This window comes from Melanotaenia boesemani, chromosome 16 (assembly GCF_017639745.1).
Source record: "Melanotaenia boesemani isolate fMelBoe1 chromosome 16, fMelBoe1.pri, whole genome shotgun sequence".
NCBI lineage: Eukaryota > Metazoa > Chordata > Actinopteri > Atheriniformes > Melanotaeniidae > Melanotaenia > Melanotaenia boesemani.
In genome coordinates this window covers 24,628,521-24,647,411 of record NC_055697.1, presented here as the reverse complement: position 1 = coordinate 24,647,411, position 18,891 = coordinate 24,628,521, and the positions used below count along the sequence as shown (strand labels likewise).

Genomic DNA, 18,891 nt, shown 5'->3' with positions numbered 1-18,891 from the left:
TTTTTTTTTTTTTTTTTTTTTTTTTTTTTTAAGTTTTCTCAGCAATATTTAGTTGAATGTATGTGCGCGTTTTGCAGCGGTCCTGCTCACGTCGCTTGTCGGGGACGCAGCGCACGAGCTTGAGTTATTAATCGACCCATAAAGTCATCGGGGCCCCGGTTACACGGGTAAAAGATTGTGTCAGTTTACAGTGGCACACAAGCGTCGGTTTTTGTCGCTTTGTCTCCAGCTATTAAGAGAATAAGAGAAGTTTTATTAGTCACTTTAAGAATTGGCGTGACATTTTAAAGCAGCCGCAACTACATTTGTGTATTTTTTGTATTTAATCTCTTGATAACAAGTGAATAGTGGACAGTCATAAATAATTTAGGTAAGATTCTGCAGACGCGCTTTGAAGAGGTACGTCTGCGCCATATCCAGCGGGAGGCGCGCAAACACCATGTCGACTTGGCAGAAAGATATAAATATAACAGGCGCAATCCACTAGGCTTTTACCTTCTATGTGACAGCTGCTAAACTACATTGAGATATTTGTATTAATAGTAAAACCGAAACCTTATCGTGTAATCTGAAATGTCACTTTTTCTATCCGTTTCCTCGCCTACGGAGACGCAAACATTGTATCCTCCCTCATACAGTGACAGGGCAGATGCGCTGCTGGATCGATCGATTTTCTTAAACATTTGGTGCTGAAACCTCAAGGTTTTTTTTTTGTTTGTTTGTTTGTTTGTTTTTTAACCTCCCTCATTCTTTGGCATCGTTGCTTTTCATCTCGTTTTACTCCTGGCTAGCGTCAGCGCCGTTTCACTAAGCACAGCCAACAAGCTTATCTCCCCTCCTGATTTTCAGATCTGCACCGAAACCCCACATGGAAAGTTCATATTTTCATATGGCTGAAGAACAAACGTCGCGCTGTCGCTGCTTCGCCGTGCGTAAAAATGAGTACAAGGCAGGTACAGATTTATTTGCCGGTACACGAAGCTGGTTATGAAAACCAATCAGGGTATATTGTTTTAGACATTTTGTCACAAAAGTGCGTCTTTGCCGCTGGGAATCAGTTCGCTTAGAAAACTGCATGTAAACTTTGGCAAACAGGAAGCGCCACTACAAACGGTATATGCTCATTTTCATGATTTTTTCCCGTAACAACCACGAAAAGTTTTAAAAAAGGGAAAGGTGAAAATATTATCGTCTGAAATCACCAGATAAAATGACGTTACAAATGAAGCGACTAAGTGAATTGTACCCACTTAACTGAATAAATTCAGCGATTACTAAGCAGAAATGTTCCTCTAAAGTGAACTTAAAAGTGGATTGGCGATCTAGTCAAAATATCCCAATATGTTTGTGTTGTTTGTGACGCAGTTAAAGCCACTCCAGTCGCTTCCTTCATGTCGGCTTACACTTTCCTCCTCCTAAAGTCCTTAAAAAGATTTGCTATAATCAGCTATTTCTGACAAACAATGGATACGCGCCGTGCGTCAGTTTGGACAGGAAACCTTGGCTTCCACCCGCAGGAACACACACACACACACACAAAAAAAAAACAATGTAGAGCCAACTAAAAACATCAGTGCTTTTCACTATGCTTGAAACGAATCAGGAGTACAGAAATCCCGCAGTTCTAAAAGCAATATTGGAATAGCAGGTTCTGTCTTGACGCTGCACCGCTGTGCAGCTCCAGGTGCTGCAGAGACTTGAGAATTTAGACTGTTTGCGCAGAATGATGAAAGCCCAGGCTGATGGTACCGCTCTGTTCATCCAACAGACCATTAAATGCGTCCGATGGCTCGAAAGAAGTAACCACGACAGAGTACAGCGGAGGAGATCCACCACCCGTGGTAGGTGTTTCAGCGCAAACACCCAGTTCGAACTACGGCGGCGAGCGGAGCTTTTCACAACCGGGAGCCGGAGGAGGAGAGCCGGGCTCGCCGTCTTGGTACAGAAACCCAACCAGCTTAGTTTGGGGCAGACCAACTTTCCATTTTCCACTCTTCCGCCGTTCATCCAGTGGATATTTCTCCTCTGACAGCGAGTCGTCGCCGAGCTCCCCGCTCTTCACAAAGCCAGTGACGGCTGACAAAGCCACGCAGACTCCGAGCCCTGCCAGCCAGGTGATGAACCACGCCCTGCAGCGAATGGCTGATGAGGCGCACGGCGGAGGACCTGGAACACACCGTCAGCACGGTGAGCACAGGCACTTTGCCAACATAACAGTTAATTAGCATCGGTAGGTTAACATGGGTGGATGCTTGTCGTCTCAAAGTCCACTGACAAGTAGATGACGAATAAACCAACAAATAACCTGACATGCAGGTTTACTTCCAGAAAGAGAAGTGGTCAAATCCTCCATCTCTGCAAGAGCTTTTGCTGGCATTTTTCTGTATCTCGTTGCCTCCTAAAGAGAGAAAAAAGGCACATCTATGCGAACACACGCCTAAAGATGTTGTTTAAAAAGCTTGAAGTAATTTCCAGCTATTAATTTCGGGCAGGTCCAGTACGTTTTGAGTGTGGTTGTGGTTATTATGTTTGCGCTCTTACTAAAAGAAAAAAAATTCTGTGCTTCTTGTCTGACTCAGCCAATACAAGCAAGTGTGGATGTTTTTACTGGCTGCTACTTTTGTGTGGGTGTACAGTAAATATGAAACCAGATAGGAGCCCAACAAAAGATCCCTGAAGGTTCTTTTATCAAAGATTTTGGTGGGGTAGTGTTGAGTGTTAACAATAATAATAAAAAGATTCCATAAAAACATACTCAGGATGTTTTTATTGTCCTCCTTTTATTTCTTTAGATAATACTCATCATGAGAGAAGACAGTTTCCCCACTATTCTTAAATAATTGGTATCATTCTGATTAGCAAGGAGTAAGATATCTTCCTGCTGGTCATTAAAAGAAAAGTCAAAATTAATCATGTTTGTTTCACTGTAGTTGTATCTGTTTCCCACTGAGTAATATCTGCTGCCTTCCCAAACCTCGCTGGACAAATTTAAACCAAACTCTCAAGCCTGCTGTCAAAGGAAATATACAGCTTGTTTTTATACAATGAATCCTCAATTTCCCTTCATTGTGTAAGTGGTTTGGTTTACTTTTGACAAATACATAATTATACATGGTGTGATAACTACTTTATATCATATACTCTGAGAATAAGCTGGACGCAATCATTTTCTGGTTATGACGTATATCTAAAGCAGCAGAACCACACCCAAATATAGTGTCTGTGATGAGACACACTGATCCAGGCTTGAAATTGAAGAAAACCTTGTTTCCTACATTACCCACAATGCAGCAGTTAATTCAGCTAGACCAGGCTTAAAATATATGACTAGTTCATTCCTTAGTTAACTTTTTTTCATTGTTTGTACTGACTCTCTAAGACCTGAAAATAGATTATGATGTGCAAACTGGACACACTCTCCCATTTAAAGGAAGACTTGAGTAAATAATAACTAAGTTGTGAACTTTAGGGTTATTTCAAGAGTTTAAAAATTTGTGGAAGTGAATAAGTTAGCCGGCTTCAGATGAAAGCAGTACAGGCACAAGAAGATGAAAGTAGTGTAAATTGCAGATAATATGTAACAGGAAGTGGAAGTAATGAAAGTCCAGTCCTCTGCTTTTCCATCTTTAGCCTTTCTCACACGTCGGATATTTTCGTTGTTACCTGGGTGATACTTACCTGAGATTATTTAATCCCAAAGCTGCTCCCAGATGTCAAGACTGATATTTTATGTCCAACACTGTTGGCTCCACATGTTAAAACACAAAATGAACTTTTAGCATAATTAACCCCTTGTGGCCAAACGTTACTCCCAACACTATCTGCAAATGAACACCTATGCCACATAGTGGGCAATCATAAATAAATCTGCAAATGTTTCTGCAATGTCCCACATTATATTCGGTCACCTGAACATTTCCCTATTCAGTTCCTCCTGAGCCACCATATTAGCTGTAATATGAAAATAAGGTTTTGTTATGTAATGTGACGTAAAACAATAAATTAAATGAATAGAAACTACTTTATCAACCTTTTAAAATCCTTAAATTTTCACCTAAAGCTGTATTTTATAGTTAAAAGACTTATCTGAGACCAATTATTTTTCTGGACTACTTCTGCTAGACCCTTGCTGATGTAACAGGAGCATTTTTGTTGCAGTATGATCGGCTACTGGAGTACAGTCACTTCAAAGATGGCTGTGGGGAGGAATAACCTTGTGTACCTTTCTGTGTTGCAGCAGAACTAAAGAAGCATCTCACTGAACACACTTGTTTCTTCCCTATTGTGTGTGGAGGATGTGAAGAATTATCCATTAACTGCAGCATTCTCCTCTAAACAATCAGCTCCAGCATATCCAGTGTTTTCCCAGCACAGAACAAGTTTTCTTTAGTTTCTTTGAGTCTCTGCGGCCTCAAAAGATTACAGGAAAATAGAATGAACTTTTTACAACAGACTTGTAAAAGATTTGCAGCATCTTGGTGCAGACATTGAAGGATCTGAACCTCCTCAGGAAGTTGAATCTGCTTTGTTCCTTATTGTAGATGCTTCTATGTTGCATTTCTAGTCTGGTTTGTTGTCCATCTGAACTCCAAGGTATTTGTATTCCTCCACCATCTCGACCTCACATCCAGGATGTAAACAGTGTTTTGCTTACTCTTGTTCCTCCTGAAGTCAACAATCATCTCTCTAGTTTTGTTCTTGTTCAAGATGGGATTGTTTAACCTCATCTTTTACCATCTCATAAACTGAATGACCAGTTATGTTCAAACTGTAGTCTGTTTGTTATAGTCATAAATGCAATAATGATAATAGAATAACAATTTTAAGAATCTTTGTTTTAAACAGACAAGATAAATAGCATATAATGATAATTTTGGGAAGGGTCTGCAAAGCTTGGTATTAATATGCCTCTACTGACTAAAGACACTTAAGTTTTAAAATAGCTAACCACTTTGCTTGTTATGTGCAACAGCACCTGCTGAAGTTTTGTAATGTTACATCAAAACATCAGTTTTACAGGCCAGACAGATGCTCAGCTTGACTTGAATCATTTGGAGCAATGAGTTCATTTCCACCTTTCAGGATGGGCTGAAGCTTTGGAGCTGCTCTTAATTGTTTTGATCTCTGCTACTGCACAAATGTTTGGGTATTTGGTCTTTTTTATGGAAACTGGAAGCATAAGGAAATATTCTGGCAGACATTTGCATGGATTCATTATAACATTTGATCGTGTATGTCCTGGGAAACAGAGAAGGTAGCATAAGACTGTGGCCACATTTGTTTTCAATTTACTCTGGATGTGGTCTGAGCTGTCAGATCTGAACATGTCCTCATCTGTCCTGATTGTATTTGTGCCTCTACTTGGATTGTTCATTGGTGATTCGGATCAGGCTGGAAACAGACAAATTGATAAAACGCAACAATCATATCCCCTTATCTTGACTGACATAGAGGACACCAGATTGTTTGTTGGCACTTCAACAGCTCTCACAGCCTGGATCTTGTTTTATTTTTTTTCTGCTGTTTATTTCAACACAAAAATAGAGCAGAGCACGCAAGCCTGTCACCTCCAGCAACAGTGATCTAAAATAGTGCTCCAGTGGGCTTGTTTTCATCAGCGCAGCTAACAAATAAAGACTCCAGTTTTCAACTGTGATGATTTTGGCAAAAGTTACCCATTCTGTTGCTTGGTAACAAACTAAACTATGCCACGAGGCTCAGCTATGGCACATAAAGTAAATGAATGAAAACAACAAAGTGAATCCCTTGCAGGGTTGCTTCACAGTATATCCACTATTTCATGATTTGATATATTTTCCAAATAGAGAAAGGTTCTTAGGTACAAAAGAAACAACCATTTCTGCATGTTAAAAATAAGTTGCTGTAGCTATGTGTCTGCCTTTTGTACATCTGAGGATAGTGGTGTTTGTTTAAAGTAAAAAAAAAAAAAAGTCAAAGTAATCTCTGCAGATTGAAATAAAACCTCCAAAACTTCAGCACATTGTAGTCTCTGTTTGAATGGCTCTGCTTTTTTATATAGCAGGAGTGATTAGCTTCACTGATTGCTTTATGTTTCTTTTATTCTCTTTCACTGCAGCCAGACAAAGTAGATGGCAATCAGTACACGTGTGTGTACGTATCTTCATTAAGTGTGTATTTTAAGCAGTCAAAATAGGCCTGCAGCTCTTTTGTAAGTCGCAGACAGAAACATTTTGCAACACAGCCAGTCCACTACATCTATGAAGATGCACAAGAGATGATAATACATGGAGTAGTACCATATCTCTTGTGCTATTGTCAAGTCTCAGCTGTCAAGACTGTTAGTGTGTTTGTAGGGTGAGATAGAGCACAGGGGGAGTCAGGAGGATCAGTTTATTATCTTGTTTGTGCTCAGTATCACAGCACTTCCTCCTCCTGCACCAGGAAGAACACACTTGCAGTACAGTCAGCATTCTTCAGTATCAAAGTGGAACTGCTGAGGGATTTTTGTCTGGATATTCACATGGTTTAATAATGCAACCATGGGGCTGATTGCACAAAGATAGAACTTGCCTGAGGCTATGATCTGATAAATAAACTTTAGACAGGAATCCAAAGCAGACTGACAAACTGGCTTCAGTTGGAGGACTTTTTATTTTTGATCAATCGGGACTGCTATTAGCTTTTGTGTAAATGCTTTCTCTTAAGTTCTTTGCTTTTGAAATGCACACCTTTCAGTGTTAGCAAACCACAAACGGTGAGTTGTTCGATTGCAGCACATTTTGTTTTGTGCTGACACCAGTTAGGAAGTAACTGAAAAAGATAATAATTTCTAACTTCTTTTACAACTGCTCTGTAAGTTTGTTCTTAATGTTGATTTGTTGATGTTCTTTATTTTTTCAATGTAAAAATGAGCGACCATCTAGGATAAATAAAGCATCCAAATCGGAATATTCTTGCAAGATGGTAAAAGAAATGGTCACATGAACTTTTACTAAGTGGCCTATTTCCTTATAAAGTTAAGCACATTTATTACCATTTACACAGTGTATCTAGCATTTCTACATCCTCTACCAAAGTACTCACTTGTTGCATTACGCTTCAGTCGTGCAGCCGGTGCATTCAGTAGCCTAATGGATTGATTGCTGAATTGGTCTCTTTAATTTTGGAGGATGTGAGAAATATTAAATCTGGGTTTCATAACGACATGCATGAGTCATAAGCGGAGATCGGTAAGAGGCCAGGGCCTTTCATAGTCATACAGTTGTTCACACTGAAAATATAACAGATTAACCACAAAAACACACACATATACACACACTCGGCCAGCTGGTAGAGCCTCTGTCATGTGAGATGCGTGTATTAAATATTGTGCATCCATTAAATTGTGTTTCTTACATGTATCCACTAGTTACCTTTCCCCTAATAATCTATTAATTTAGAGACAAAGGTTTTCTTCCTTTTTTTCTCTTTATCTAATTTCCTCAAAATATTTATGCTAATAGGATGTACTCATGTCTTGACTTAGCCATGAGTGCCTTTACTGGTGTCAGCTACAGAGATGCACAAGCAAAGTCGCCACAAAAAAATAATTAATTAATTAATAAAAACGTATGTGTGCTTTCAGTTTCTTTTGAATCACATGGTTCTTTTTTGTTTGTGTAAGGATTTATAATCAAAGGAAAGTTCAGTTATTATCATAGGAGCTGATTTAAAAAGGACTTTATATCTGTAAAGCAGCTTGATACTGACACTGGTTCCTCTGTATTTTTTCTTAATGTATAGGAACATATGGATGTCGAGGTTTGATAGCATTTTCAAGTCTTAACTCTCAACCACACAAGAAACTGTGGACTTTGTTCTTAGTATTTTCTTGTGTTTCACTTAAAAGAAGCACAGATTAACAAACCTGATGCCCTGGTGTAGCAGCGTTGCAGAAAAATGCAGTTTGCCGGGGTGAATGGTTCTGACTTAACATATAACACATGCATACCTGACCGTATTAGTGAAGTTAGCCTGTGTTTTGTGTTTTTATTACTGTCTGTTGCAGGGCTCTCTCCCAACCCCTCTAGCACGCAGCAAAACACAGCAGGGGTCATGCAGGCAGAGGCATTCGGGCGACAACTCCGGGCAATTGGGGATGACTACAACAGACTGCTCATGCAAAGGGTGAGTGATGATGTGTGTTTTGTGTCTTTGTGTGGGGGTAGGTATCTGACATCATCCATCAACAACATGCATTTTCGCCAAACTGTTGCAGCTGACTGGAAAGATCATTCTGTGTCTTTTGTCACTGGGGTAGGTTATTTTTTTTGTTTATTTATTTTCTTTAAAGCTTTTTGTTATGAAGCTGTACTTTTGTATTAATGACTGTAAATAAGCATGCAAAAGAGTTCCCCAAGGTTGTTGCAGGGGTAAAAAAAAATCCTCTAATCTGTCATTGTCATCTGAGAGAGCCTGTGGCCAGCTGGTTATTTCCATTGTACTTGGGGTGATGAACAATGTAAGGACTTTTGATCAGAAAATAACCAAACAGACAGCCTAGAGCTGTAGTAAATCCAGAAAAACATCTTCAAACTAAATACACTGAAAGAAGAAAAAACAACCATCAGCATAACACGCACGACTGTAAGGAGGCATGAGAGGGACTTGTTGAGGGCAAGCAGCACAAGTTTACACTTCAAAGCATCTAGCTAGTTTCCACTTGTGTGAAAAATGCAAAAACTAAATTTAGAGGTACAAATTAGGTCTTTAAATATGATTAAACTAAGAAAAGCTCTTTTGACTGAATTGTAGCAGTTAAGGTGCTTGCTCCTTGGCTGGCAGACAAAGCTAGTGATACACATGGAGGTGTTGGCTGAATCTGAAGTCTACACAAACCACTCAGTTTAGTGCAATTTTGCCTGCAAGGTGCTGTAAATTTTCTTGCTTTGGTTGCATTAAAATTAATTTTATGCCCAATTTTAGCATGATAGATGAATCACACAGCCTACGTCTTTGATCCTGGCATGAAATTACATTTGCAGTAGCTTTACTGAAGAGATGATTACATTATCTCAGGAAGTATAAATCCTCTGAATGGTACAGTTGTAAAGTTGTGTATCTGCAATAAGACAATTTCCTCTTGGCTTCTATATCCTTGGCAACATTTCTGCATGTTGCATCATCAGAGTTTTATTTACTATCAAAGGACTGACTGGAGCTTTGGGAAGCGAGGAAGAGGGAAGAAAGTCTAAACCAGTTTGAATTCACTTTAATCTCATCAGAGAACTGGGTCGGGAAATAAATGTCAAAAAAATGCATGACAGGACTTTTATATCTTGGTTAAAGAGCTTAAACTGCTCCCTCAGTGTCAAAAGCTTAACAGCTATAAAGCTACAAGGCTGCATCTCAGCAGTTTTATGAATCAGAAATGTGCTTGTCCCACTTTAGTGTTCTGCTTGCTAATGAGATGCAAACTGAGAGAATGAACTGTTTCTGTCAGCTTCTTTTTTGCATGTTTTCCAAAAAATACAGTCATCATTTAGCCACCAAACCCTTTAGCCCTTAAATGCATGTTTCATGTTAGCTCTTACAATGTTTTTGCTATTATTGTCACTTAAATTGTCTGTGTTTTTGACCGCATGGCTGCATAGAACATGTATGTGGAGCATTTACAAAACTACTCCTGCAACCCGTTATTTACATTTACAATGTCTGACATTGGCTAAAAAAAAGCATAAACCAGGGAATTGCTCTACAAATACAACTATAGACTCTTCTAAATAGAATTCATATGCAATATTTGCATGGCCTTTAACCACCTCCTACAAAGAAACTGCTCATGGCACATCTCCATATTTCTAAATTTAGATTACTTGTAAACATAAAACAAATGCAAAATACAGGCACTGTAGCAGTTTTTAAGTACCTTAGTTATCTCCCCTGTTACCTGCGTCCTTTGATAATAGCTGAAAACAGAGATAGAAAAAAGCTGATTGAATTGTCCCTCACATAAGTAGCAGAAATGGAGCAGTGCCTTACTCCTGTCTACAACTTTAGTTGGGATTGAATTACTTCCCAATGACAGTGGCTTTAACTAACAACTCGTTTAACTGTTTCAGTCTGTAACACATTTTAAAATAATTTTCACTGTCAGTTTCTTGTTGTCTTTGATAAGTAGCCATATCCATAGTTCACTGAAAATTGCCATTCTGCCTAAAAATACCAGGGTATCATTTACTGGTCATCATCTAGCCGTACCAGTCACATGATTAAAAACTTAAAAATAAAATGTATCTTATAGGGCTGTTCTGTGCCAACAACCTGAAAACAAAATGCAATTCATGACAATGTAATGTTTGATAAAAGATGTGGCACCCTTTTCCATTTCTCCAGTTAGTTCCACCACCAGCCAGGTGTGTCTTTAGCTTTCATAGTTTAAAATCTGACCCTCTTTCACTCACCAGTCTCACAGAAATTTCTTGCAGGATTATATTGTGATTCTTATAATTAATGAACTCTGTCATTCCAACACAACATTCCCACATTCCCTTTTTAAAGTTGAAACTATTAGGAATAAAAGTAAACTCTCCTCCCCTGTTTACACTCTTTCATTTGGTGATAAAACAGTACCGATACCATCTCAGATTTGAAAAACACAACCAGCTGTTACCTGTTTTCACCCTACAATGAAAAAACAAAAAATAAACTCAGGTTTGCAGGGATCCCAAAGGAAATGTCTACAATAAGATAATAAATATTTGGACATTCAGTCCTCAGATGAGGACTTCTGAGTTCTTTTATTTGGATCAGTATTTTCATTTGATCAACTATACTAAATGATTTCACAAATCAAGATTTTAACACATTCCTGCCCAGTGGTCTTACATCAGGGAGAATTAGATTTAATCCGTATGTGAAAGATTCCCTGAGCAGTTATTCCGTACGTGATAAGACTCACGCAGGGTAGCCATCATTTCACCCCCACTACTGGGATTCCTGCGGTCCAGGAAAACACAGGGAGGAAGACAGTGGTTGGATGGAAGAATGATGAACTCTGACTTTCATCTCATATACTGAGGGGAAAGAGAAAGAATAGTGTCTGAGTGTGTTTGTGTCTTAGTTGCAAATCCTCTTTGAAGTTGACTCCAAAACATATTTGTGTATTTGTGTTTGGGCTTGCTGTGGAACAATGAGGGGGCAGAGAAAAGAGGAACATGGACACATGTTCCTTGTTCTCTGGGCAGGTGGTGAGAGATATATTTGTTTTTTCCCTAGTGGAATAAACTAATAATTATATTTAATAATGATATGAAGGTGATTGTTCAAAGTGTGTGAGCCACACCCTCAAACATGAAACTTTGATGTAGATTAAGATGACATGACTCACCAGCTGTTTCCAATCTGAGCTGGAAAATAATACAATCATATGACTTACTGTCCTTTTCCTAAATATGGTATCATTTCAGAGAAATACCCATGGATCAGTAGTACTTCCTGAGAAGAAGCGCTTTCCATTTTCCTTATTTGGATGTCCGCCACAGGTGTGGCTTTGTGTCCCTCTGCCAGTATGTTATCAGTTAGGACAATTACTTCTTGTACTAAATTACAGTCACTAGCAATGTAGGCTCCCCTACCTCCACCTTGTGCCCGTATGCACCTTAGTTCATTTGCTTCTAACCACTTGATGAGATGATATCTGATTTACCTTTTTTTATTTTTTTTACCACTTTTCTAAAGTTTATTTAGGCTGTTGGATTCTAGCTGCCCACCAGTTCTGGGCCTTCATTGCAGAATTAATTTTTTTTGTTGTGCACCAAACCTTTCCTTTTAGTGTAAGGTCTAGACTGCAGACAGGTCAATTCAGCACCTGGACTCTTCTCCTGCAAAGTCATGCTGTTGGGATAGATGTATTATGGGTTTAAGCATTGTCTTGCTGAAATACACAAGGCCTTCCCTGAAAGAGGCATGTAGATGAGAGCAGATGTTGCAGTTTCTGGAAAATGTTCCACAATTTTGGACACATTTTGTCATAGATTTGTGAGGTCCTGCTTGTCTTTACATCTGAGAAACTACCTCTTTGAAATGCTCCTTTTATAACCAGTTGTGTTACTGATTAATTAATCGAATAAAATCTGGGTTTATGAGATTTGCAAATCATTGCACTCTCATTTGTTATTTCAATTTTACACAGTGCCCCAACTTTTATTGGAATTAGGACATCATGGGGTGGGAGATAGCACCTGGATTCCCATATTTTAGTACTGACTAACAAAGACTGGAATCCATGTGAGTCAACATTACTGATGACTCCAGCCAACTTGATCTAGAAAATGGAAAAATTGGGGAAAAAAGACAACAAGAAAGGCATCATGAACTCCACCCTGCCAATGCTGGCATCTAGGCCAACCACGAATCATTGTGAATCATTGCTTGCTCCAGTAACAGCCTAGACAACTGGCTGCCTAGACAACTGAATATGTGACGATTCAGGAATGTGGTGCAACCTCTCTCTGAACATCTTTTGAAGCCTACAGCAGTGATTCTCGTTTGTTTGTCTTTCTTTTTTCTTTGTGACTTATTCTATGAAACAACAGTGACTAACTGCAAGAAATCAAAGTAATAAGACTGATACCAGTTCTAGCTCTTTTTCTTTTTGGACGATGCCCAGAGGAGACTTTTCCAGGAAAAAATTCAACATCTAAATTGACATTAAAACTGTGTCCACTCCTGGTTCCCAGATGAAGAAAATCTGCTGGATTTTCCTCCAAGGCTGATCTGTTTGTTTTCTCATAGAGTGATTCTGATCTGCAATAGTTGCCATAGCCTTCCTCTTCACAAACAGGGATAAATTTGGCTGCTACTCTGATTGATGTCCTCAAATGCACATCTATTTTCTTTCTAAAAGTACCTGCATTCTGACTATAGTGGTAAAATAATCAACATGAGACTTCTTTTAAGTCTGCAGAAAAGAAGCACAACGTATTTTAGAGGGTTAAAAGAATTCTTCTCTGTTGAAAGTAAGTTTTTTCCTAAAAAAGGCATTAGAATTATCACTGTTTGTTTAAAAAGGGGTTTTGTAAAGCCATTACATCTAGTGACAAAGGCGCTAAGATAGCAAACAATCCTTTTTTCCACATATGATACCTCCTTAGCATCCATTAGACTCTGTATTGTGGGTGGGTTTGTTCATTCTTTCTTTTTCACTCAGCCTGCTCAGTCTTTGACCTTTGACCGCCTTTAATAATGCTTACTGTATGGTTTGTAGGGTGTAAAGATGGAATGAGGAGTTGCTACGCCTCTGAGCCTGCAGTCACTGATTCAAATCACTGATGTCATGTTCATGCCTTTGATTTGGCAACACCTGCATGATATTTAAAGGCATACAGTGTGATGTTGCTACGCTGCCTTAGTTTCTTCACCCTAAACAAGCAGATATGAGCAGTGATGGACAAGGTGGAAAAGTTAGCACAAAATAATTGTCCTTCAGACTGGTTACTAAAAGAAACCCATTTGGGTGGTTTTTGCTTTGTAGGTGTTGTTTTTATGTGCTTAGTTTTAGTGAGGCGCATAGTAAAGCTTTGAGTCATTAGGAGCAGCCCTTTGCTGCTTTACTGTTGACTTCAGAGCTGACAGTATTCAGAAGTGTTTTGACAGAAGCAAGTAGTTCAGGTTCATTGCCTGGTGGCTTTGAGGCAGAGCTGCGTGAGGAAGAACTGCAGCATTTCAGACTGTACAGGCTCTAAAATGACTAACATCATTGAAAAAATACACAGAAACAACTTCACAGATGTTTCCTTTTTTCCTTAGTGCCAGACAAATTGGCATAACACTTTTTAAAATGAATTGTTTCTCCAAAACAGCTTGTGCTGATTAATTATTAGACTGTAGGACATACACAGCAGTATTTAATCTAATAAGTAATTATTTGTTTTTCAACAGTCTTTCCCTCTTGGTTGTTCTTGTTCCTTTGGCCTCATTTAATCCAGCTTCTCTCTCTCTTCATATCTCCCTCTTAGTTAAACATTGACATAATATGCACATGATAATGTGTGTGTGTGTTTGTTTAAAACACTCAGTGTGGTGTCCGTGCACGTGTGTGTGTGTGTGTGTGTAGTGTGACAGCTTAGTGTCCGTGACAGTGTAGTTTCATTATGTCTCAGACCTGTGGTTAAAGAACTCTCCGGGAGCAAAGCACAAGGTCTAATTATCCTAACCAAGCACACACAAGCGCACTCACAAACTTCAACACACACTCAGTCATCTTTCAGTAAGAGGTAAAACCCTTTGTCCTGGAGACAGAAATAACCCTCAGGAACATTGTGGACCAGTCGGGTGTCACTGGTTGGCTGCTTATATGTTTGTGTGTGTTTTAAGAGTGTGTTGAAAGACAAAGAGTTGGAGTATAGCTGCACTTTTTAAACCTTGTTCAACCATCCATGTTAGCTTGCACTTCACTTCCATCAGTGGGCTGAATTGTTGTCACAGAGCCTGTTGGTAGCCTGAAGGATTGTTCTGTTGAATGCTTGTTTAGGATTAAGGGATTTTATCATTAAAGCACAGATTCCTGCTTTCAGTTTCTTGGAATGACAGAACCCAGATTTCTTGTTTGAAGACACAAGGACAGTATTCACAGAGGACAACTTTTTAGCATCTATTTCTTTTTTAACTTTTTGCTGTACAGTTACATCTCTGAGCGTTTTTCAAGCTGTACTCACAAAATTTTGTGATACTTTCCATTCATTGTTGGCTAAGAATTATAACAGGACAAATACAAGTGGCTTACACAAATATAGAGACAAATACCAAAATGAAAAGGAAAATTGCTTTGGCAATGACTGAATGAGTGGGTTTCTGGAGTTACAGTTGAATCAGCATTGATAACCTCATCAGGAAATTAAAAAAGGGATGGTTTTGTTATATAAAGTTCTACATCCAAAGAGCAACATGTTGGTGTGGTGGATTGATGTCCTGGAGTTGTACAATCTGGGCAAAAAATGGTAAATCTGTGATTCCTTCTATAGATAAAGAGGATGACGTGCAAGACTTTATCAGCAGTCAGTAAAGGTGGATCATTTGAGGTTTTCCACTGCTGAAGCTACTGTTTTGTTTTCAGGGCAGCTTGCACCTTTATTGTGTTTCTGTTACAGGTGCTGCCCCAGTGAAACCCGTTTCTGGGTCGGAGAAAGTCATAACTTCTCAGGAGCCCAGAAAAATTGCTTGATGTTAATTGGTGAAATTCAGAGCAGGTATTGCTCTTGTAAACATCATCATCAGCAACTAAAACTGGACATTTCAGCACAGCAACTGTCTTGTTTCCTTCTATTGTGATTGTGTTGGTGTCATTATAGACTGATGTTGTTTTGGTGCACAGTTGAAATTGGTGCAAAATGACTTTGTGAGTCTGGTGGATTGTACACTGCAGTGGAAACAGAACCGTTGTAAAGATTTGTGCCATATTGTGCATACCCTATATTTCTGCCTGTATGTGTATGCATGCATTTGTGTATGCTTTTTGCAGGCTAGCATGTACATGATAATCATCCACAAGCTTACACGTGCAAGAATGCAATTAAGATAGAATATTTTTTGTTTGTTTATAATTAAAATATATGCTTTAAAATCACATCAGATTTGGAGCTTAGGGAGGTTTTAACTGTGATACTTAGAAGCAAAAAGATGGTAAGAATGAGAAACACAGAGAAGTGATTTAACAAAGCCAGAGTCAGTTTGTGTGGTGTCTGTGTGTGCTTGTAAGTGCAGCCTTGTTTTGAGAGCTATTTTTGAGAGGCAGCATAGTAAGTTGTGGTAACCAAATAAAATCACATGAGCTTTTTGGAACAGACTGACTCAATGTTTCCACTGTGAAAAGAGCGAGACGAGAAGAAGTGCAAGAAAGCAGGACGAGTAAATCTAAACTCTCTGCATCAGAATTTTGTCTTTGTCTAAAGTCCTAAAGAAGAACCAGCTACATAAGCTGGAAAATGTGTGATTTGATGATCACTAAATAGTGAGCAGTACCCTCTTTATTTTGGATCATTCTTTAATCTCATCTGACAATTACTTTTAGCATATTTTATTAATGCTTCTCTTTTGCTAGCATGCTCTAAGCTTTGGATTACCTGCCCTCTAGGTGAAGCTTGTGTTCAAGCTTTAACTGGTAGGCAAGACCACTGTCACTGCCTGGCATTGCTGCTAAAGTTAGTTTAATCTGGGAAGTCTAAGAAATGGTGCATTCATGCAAACTTATTTTAGTATTTAAAAACAGTTTAGCTGAAATATGAAGTCAGCATCATTGCTCTTGTTATTTTGTTTGATTCTTTGGTTGATTGACTTCATGTTTGTTAGCTCACTCACTGTCTCACTGGATTCTGGTTGACCTGTTTTATCATGTTTAGCATAATTTTTGCATGTTTATCATGTTGTTCCTCCATGACATACACCCGCACTAACGGGCGCACGTTTGTGCTGTTGTGCAGCTGCATAAAATGCACTGAGCGGTGGCTCTGTGTGTTTTGTGCGCGCAAGTCAGATTACACTGTGAGGGCTTGCAGTGACAGCAGGGAAATGAATAGTTGTAGCAGGTTTTCTACTCTCAGATGATAGTGTGGGTTATGTGAGGTAAAAGTTCAAATCAGGAAACTATCAGCTGTGTGTTTCTCTGTGTGCATGTGTATAAATTACCTTTTATTATAATTCCCTGTAGTATGAGCTTGGAAAGCAAGCAGCTTTTGGTGCACCAGATTTTGGCTTCAAATCCAGCTCTCCTCTTGCAGTTTGTCAGCTCAGAAGTACATCTGTTTCTAGTTGCAGCTGAAATCAAACCCCTCATCCTGACTGTGAAATATGGCCAGTCATCCAGATTACAAAGCAGCACTATTGTTTACATGGTTTCAATCTTAAATGAGGATTTGTGCTCCCAGATCTGCTGACACTTTGATTAACAAAACAAGATAAAAGATGTTGATTTGTGATTTGCTGGTAGCAATAAAATTTTCTACCTTCAATCTTATCTATATCTTAAACAAAGACAATAGTTTTCTGGTTCTGGCTCCATCTTGAAAACATGCAGCTGATATCAGTCTTGTCACAAAATAAGCAAATAAGAGTTTGATTTCCATGGTTTTAAACTAATCTTCCAAATCTTGTAAACTACTGAAGCTGAGATGATAAATCTTCTATTGTATGAAAGCTGGTGGTGATTGATTAAATTAAACCAGGTGTAAATATACTGGAAACACAAAGAAGAACAGAGGGGTGTTTTTTTTTTTTTTTAAAGACACATGTCAACATGTTTGTTAAGTTTTCAAACCGCATGAATCAAATCTCAAAGCTTCACAGGTTCAAATTGTCCTCTTTGACATGATGTTTTCTTTGATAAATTCTTAGCTGTTATTAGCTGCTTAAGAACAGAGCAGACTATAATGCGAGGAGGAAAGACAGACAGATGTTTTGTCAATGAGGTAAGAAATGAAAGTCCATATGAAATGGCTTGCATAGTGCTTTTTGCCTATGCATATTTACAGATTTCCTGTTATTACTTCTTCTTCTCATCCTACTACTGAGAAGAAGAAGAAGAAGAAGACGAAGAAGAAGAAGAAGAAGAAAACTGTTAGGAAAACATACAAAAAATTTTCATAAGTTTCATATCTACGCCAAGTGCTGGTGAACATAATGTTTCTTTAAATTGTTCTACTATTTTTTGTTTTTATGAACATACCAAACAACTTTCTGTAGGTCTATTTTCCCGCAAAGAACTAACTAAGAAAAACTTTTGACTGACTTTCTACTTTAATTCTAACTTAGTAGCGTTTTTACATTACTCAAAAGTTTAAATGTTTTCACCGCCTCGTTCATTGTCAACATTCTCCCCTATCTCAGATCTTTTCTTGTAAGCCAGCCTCATTCTTTACAATGTCCAACCACTACATCTTTGTTTTTTATTCTACATATCATGTTCTACATTTACTTTTTGCTCCTCATTCAGCTGCACTTAGTAGTAGTGCTTAAAAAACCCCACACCTGCTCCGCACTCAAGACCAAATGCACCAAAACATGGTATGCCGACCGGCACATAACCAAAGAGATGGCACTGGCATGCAGTCAGAGAATAAAACTGCCCCTACACACTAGCCCTACGTTTGTGTGTCCTCACAGAGGCTCTGCCATATTAAGGGCCATCCAAAATTATGTAGTATAGAGGGTGCTCCACATTCACAATGCAACGGCAAAATGGAGGAGGAAACAGCCTTCAAATATGAGTTCCGCGTGTGTCCTGCTTATTTGTCACACTGACAAAACATCATAAAAGGTTTTGGAAGATAAAACAAAACAACAAATCTTACTCTATGCTTATGTTTAATTTGATGTTTCAGGAACAGTGAAAAAAACGAGGCAACGGATGTGGCCCTGCAATTTACACAATGGCCTTTTCACACACACACACAAAAAAAATAATTGGGGTGTCTTTGTGTTTCCATGGCAATGAGTGCTTTCCTTTTCCAGTGAAGGGAAGGCGTCCCATTCCTGCCCATTTTATTTATACCCTCCCCCTTCAATTAAAATGCTCTTTACAGCTACGAGTGTGACTTCTTTGGGAGTGACACTCGGGCAGTGTGTAAGGGACAGTTTGGTATTGAGCCTACGTATGTAGTGTCAATGGGAAATGTAGTGATAATAACACAAGCACAAATAACCAAAATGATTTGTGTCCTTCATTACCTGTCAAACTGGCCAGTAAGTTAATATCATAAAATGTCCAGGGTGTCTTGTACACAGTTGTTGCCACTACATAACAACTTCCCTTCCCTAGCATGATGTGTGCTTGTTGCATTCATAGAGTGGCACATGTCCGTGTTTATGACTCGTTGGCTGATACAAGTCATGTATGATTCTATTTGATTCTATGACTAAAATAATTAATAGGATACA

At 38.7% G+C, this 18,891-nt stretch overlaps 1 protein-coding gene across 3 annotated transcripts in view; it reads left to right on the top strand.

Moving 5' to 3' along the window:
• Positions 1 to 18,891, top strand: part of LOC121655339 — a 31,994-nt gene that overhangs the window by 618 nt on the left and 12,485 nt on the right. The window contains exons 1-3 of one of the 3 annotated variants that reach the window (XM_042009911.1): positions 1,220 to 1,939; positions 2,033 to 2,187; positions 8,030 to 8,148. In XM_042009911.1, coding sequence (XP_041865845.1) covers positions 1,743 to 1,939; positions 2,033 to 2,187; positions 8,030 to 8,148 — 471 coding nt within the window. In that variant the 5' untranslated portion in view covers positions 1,220 to 1,742. Of the gene's footprint in view, positions 1 to 1,219; positions 2,188 to 8,029; positions 8,149 to 18,891 lie in introns of those variants that run through there. The other 2 variants (XM_042009910.1, XM_042009909.1) reach the window with 2 other exon arrangements.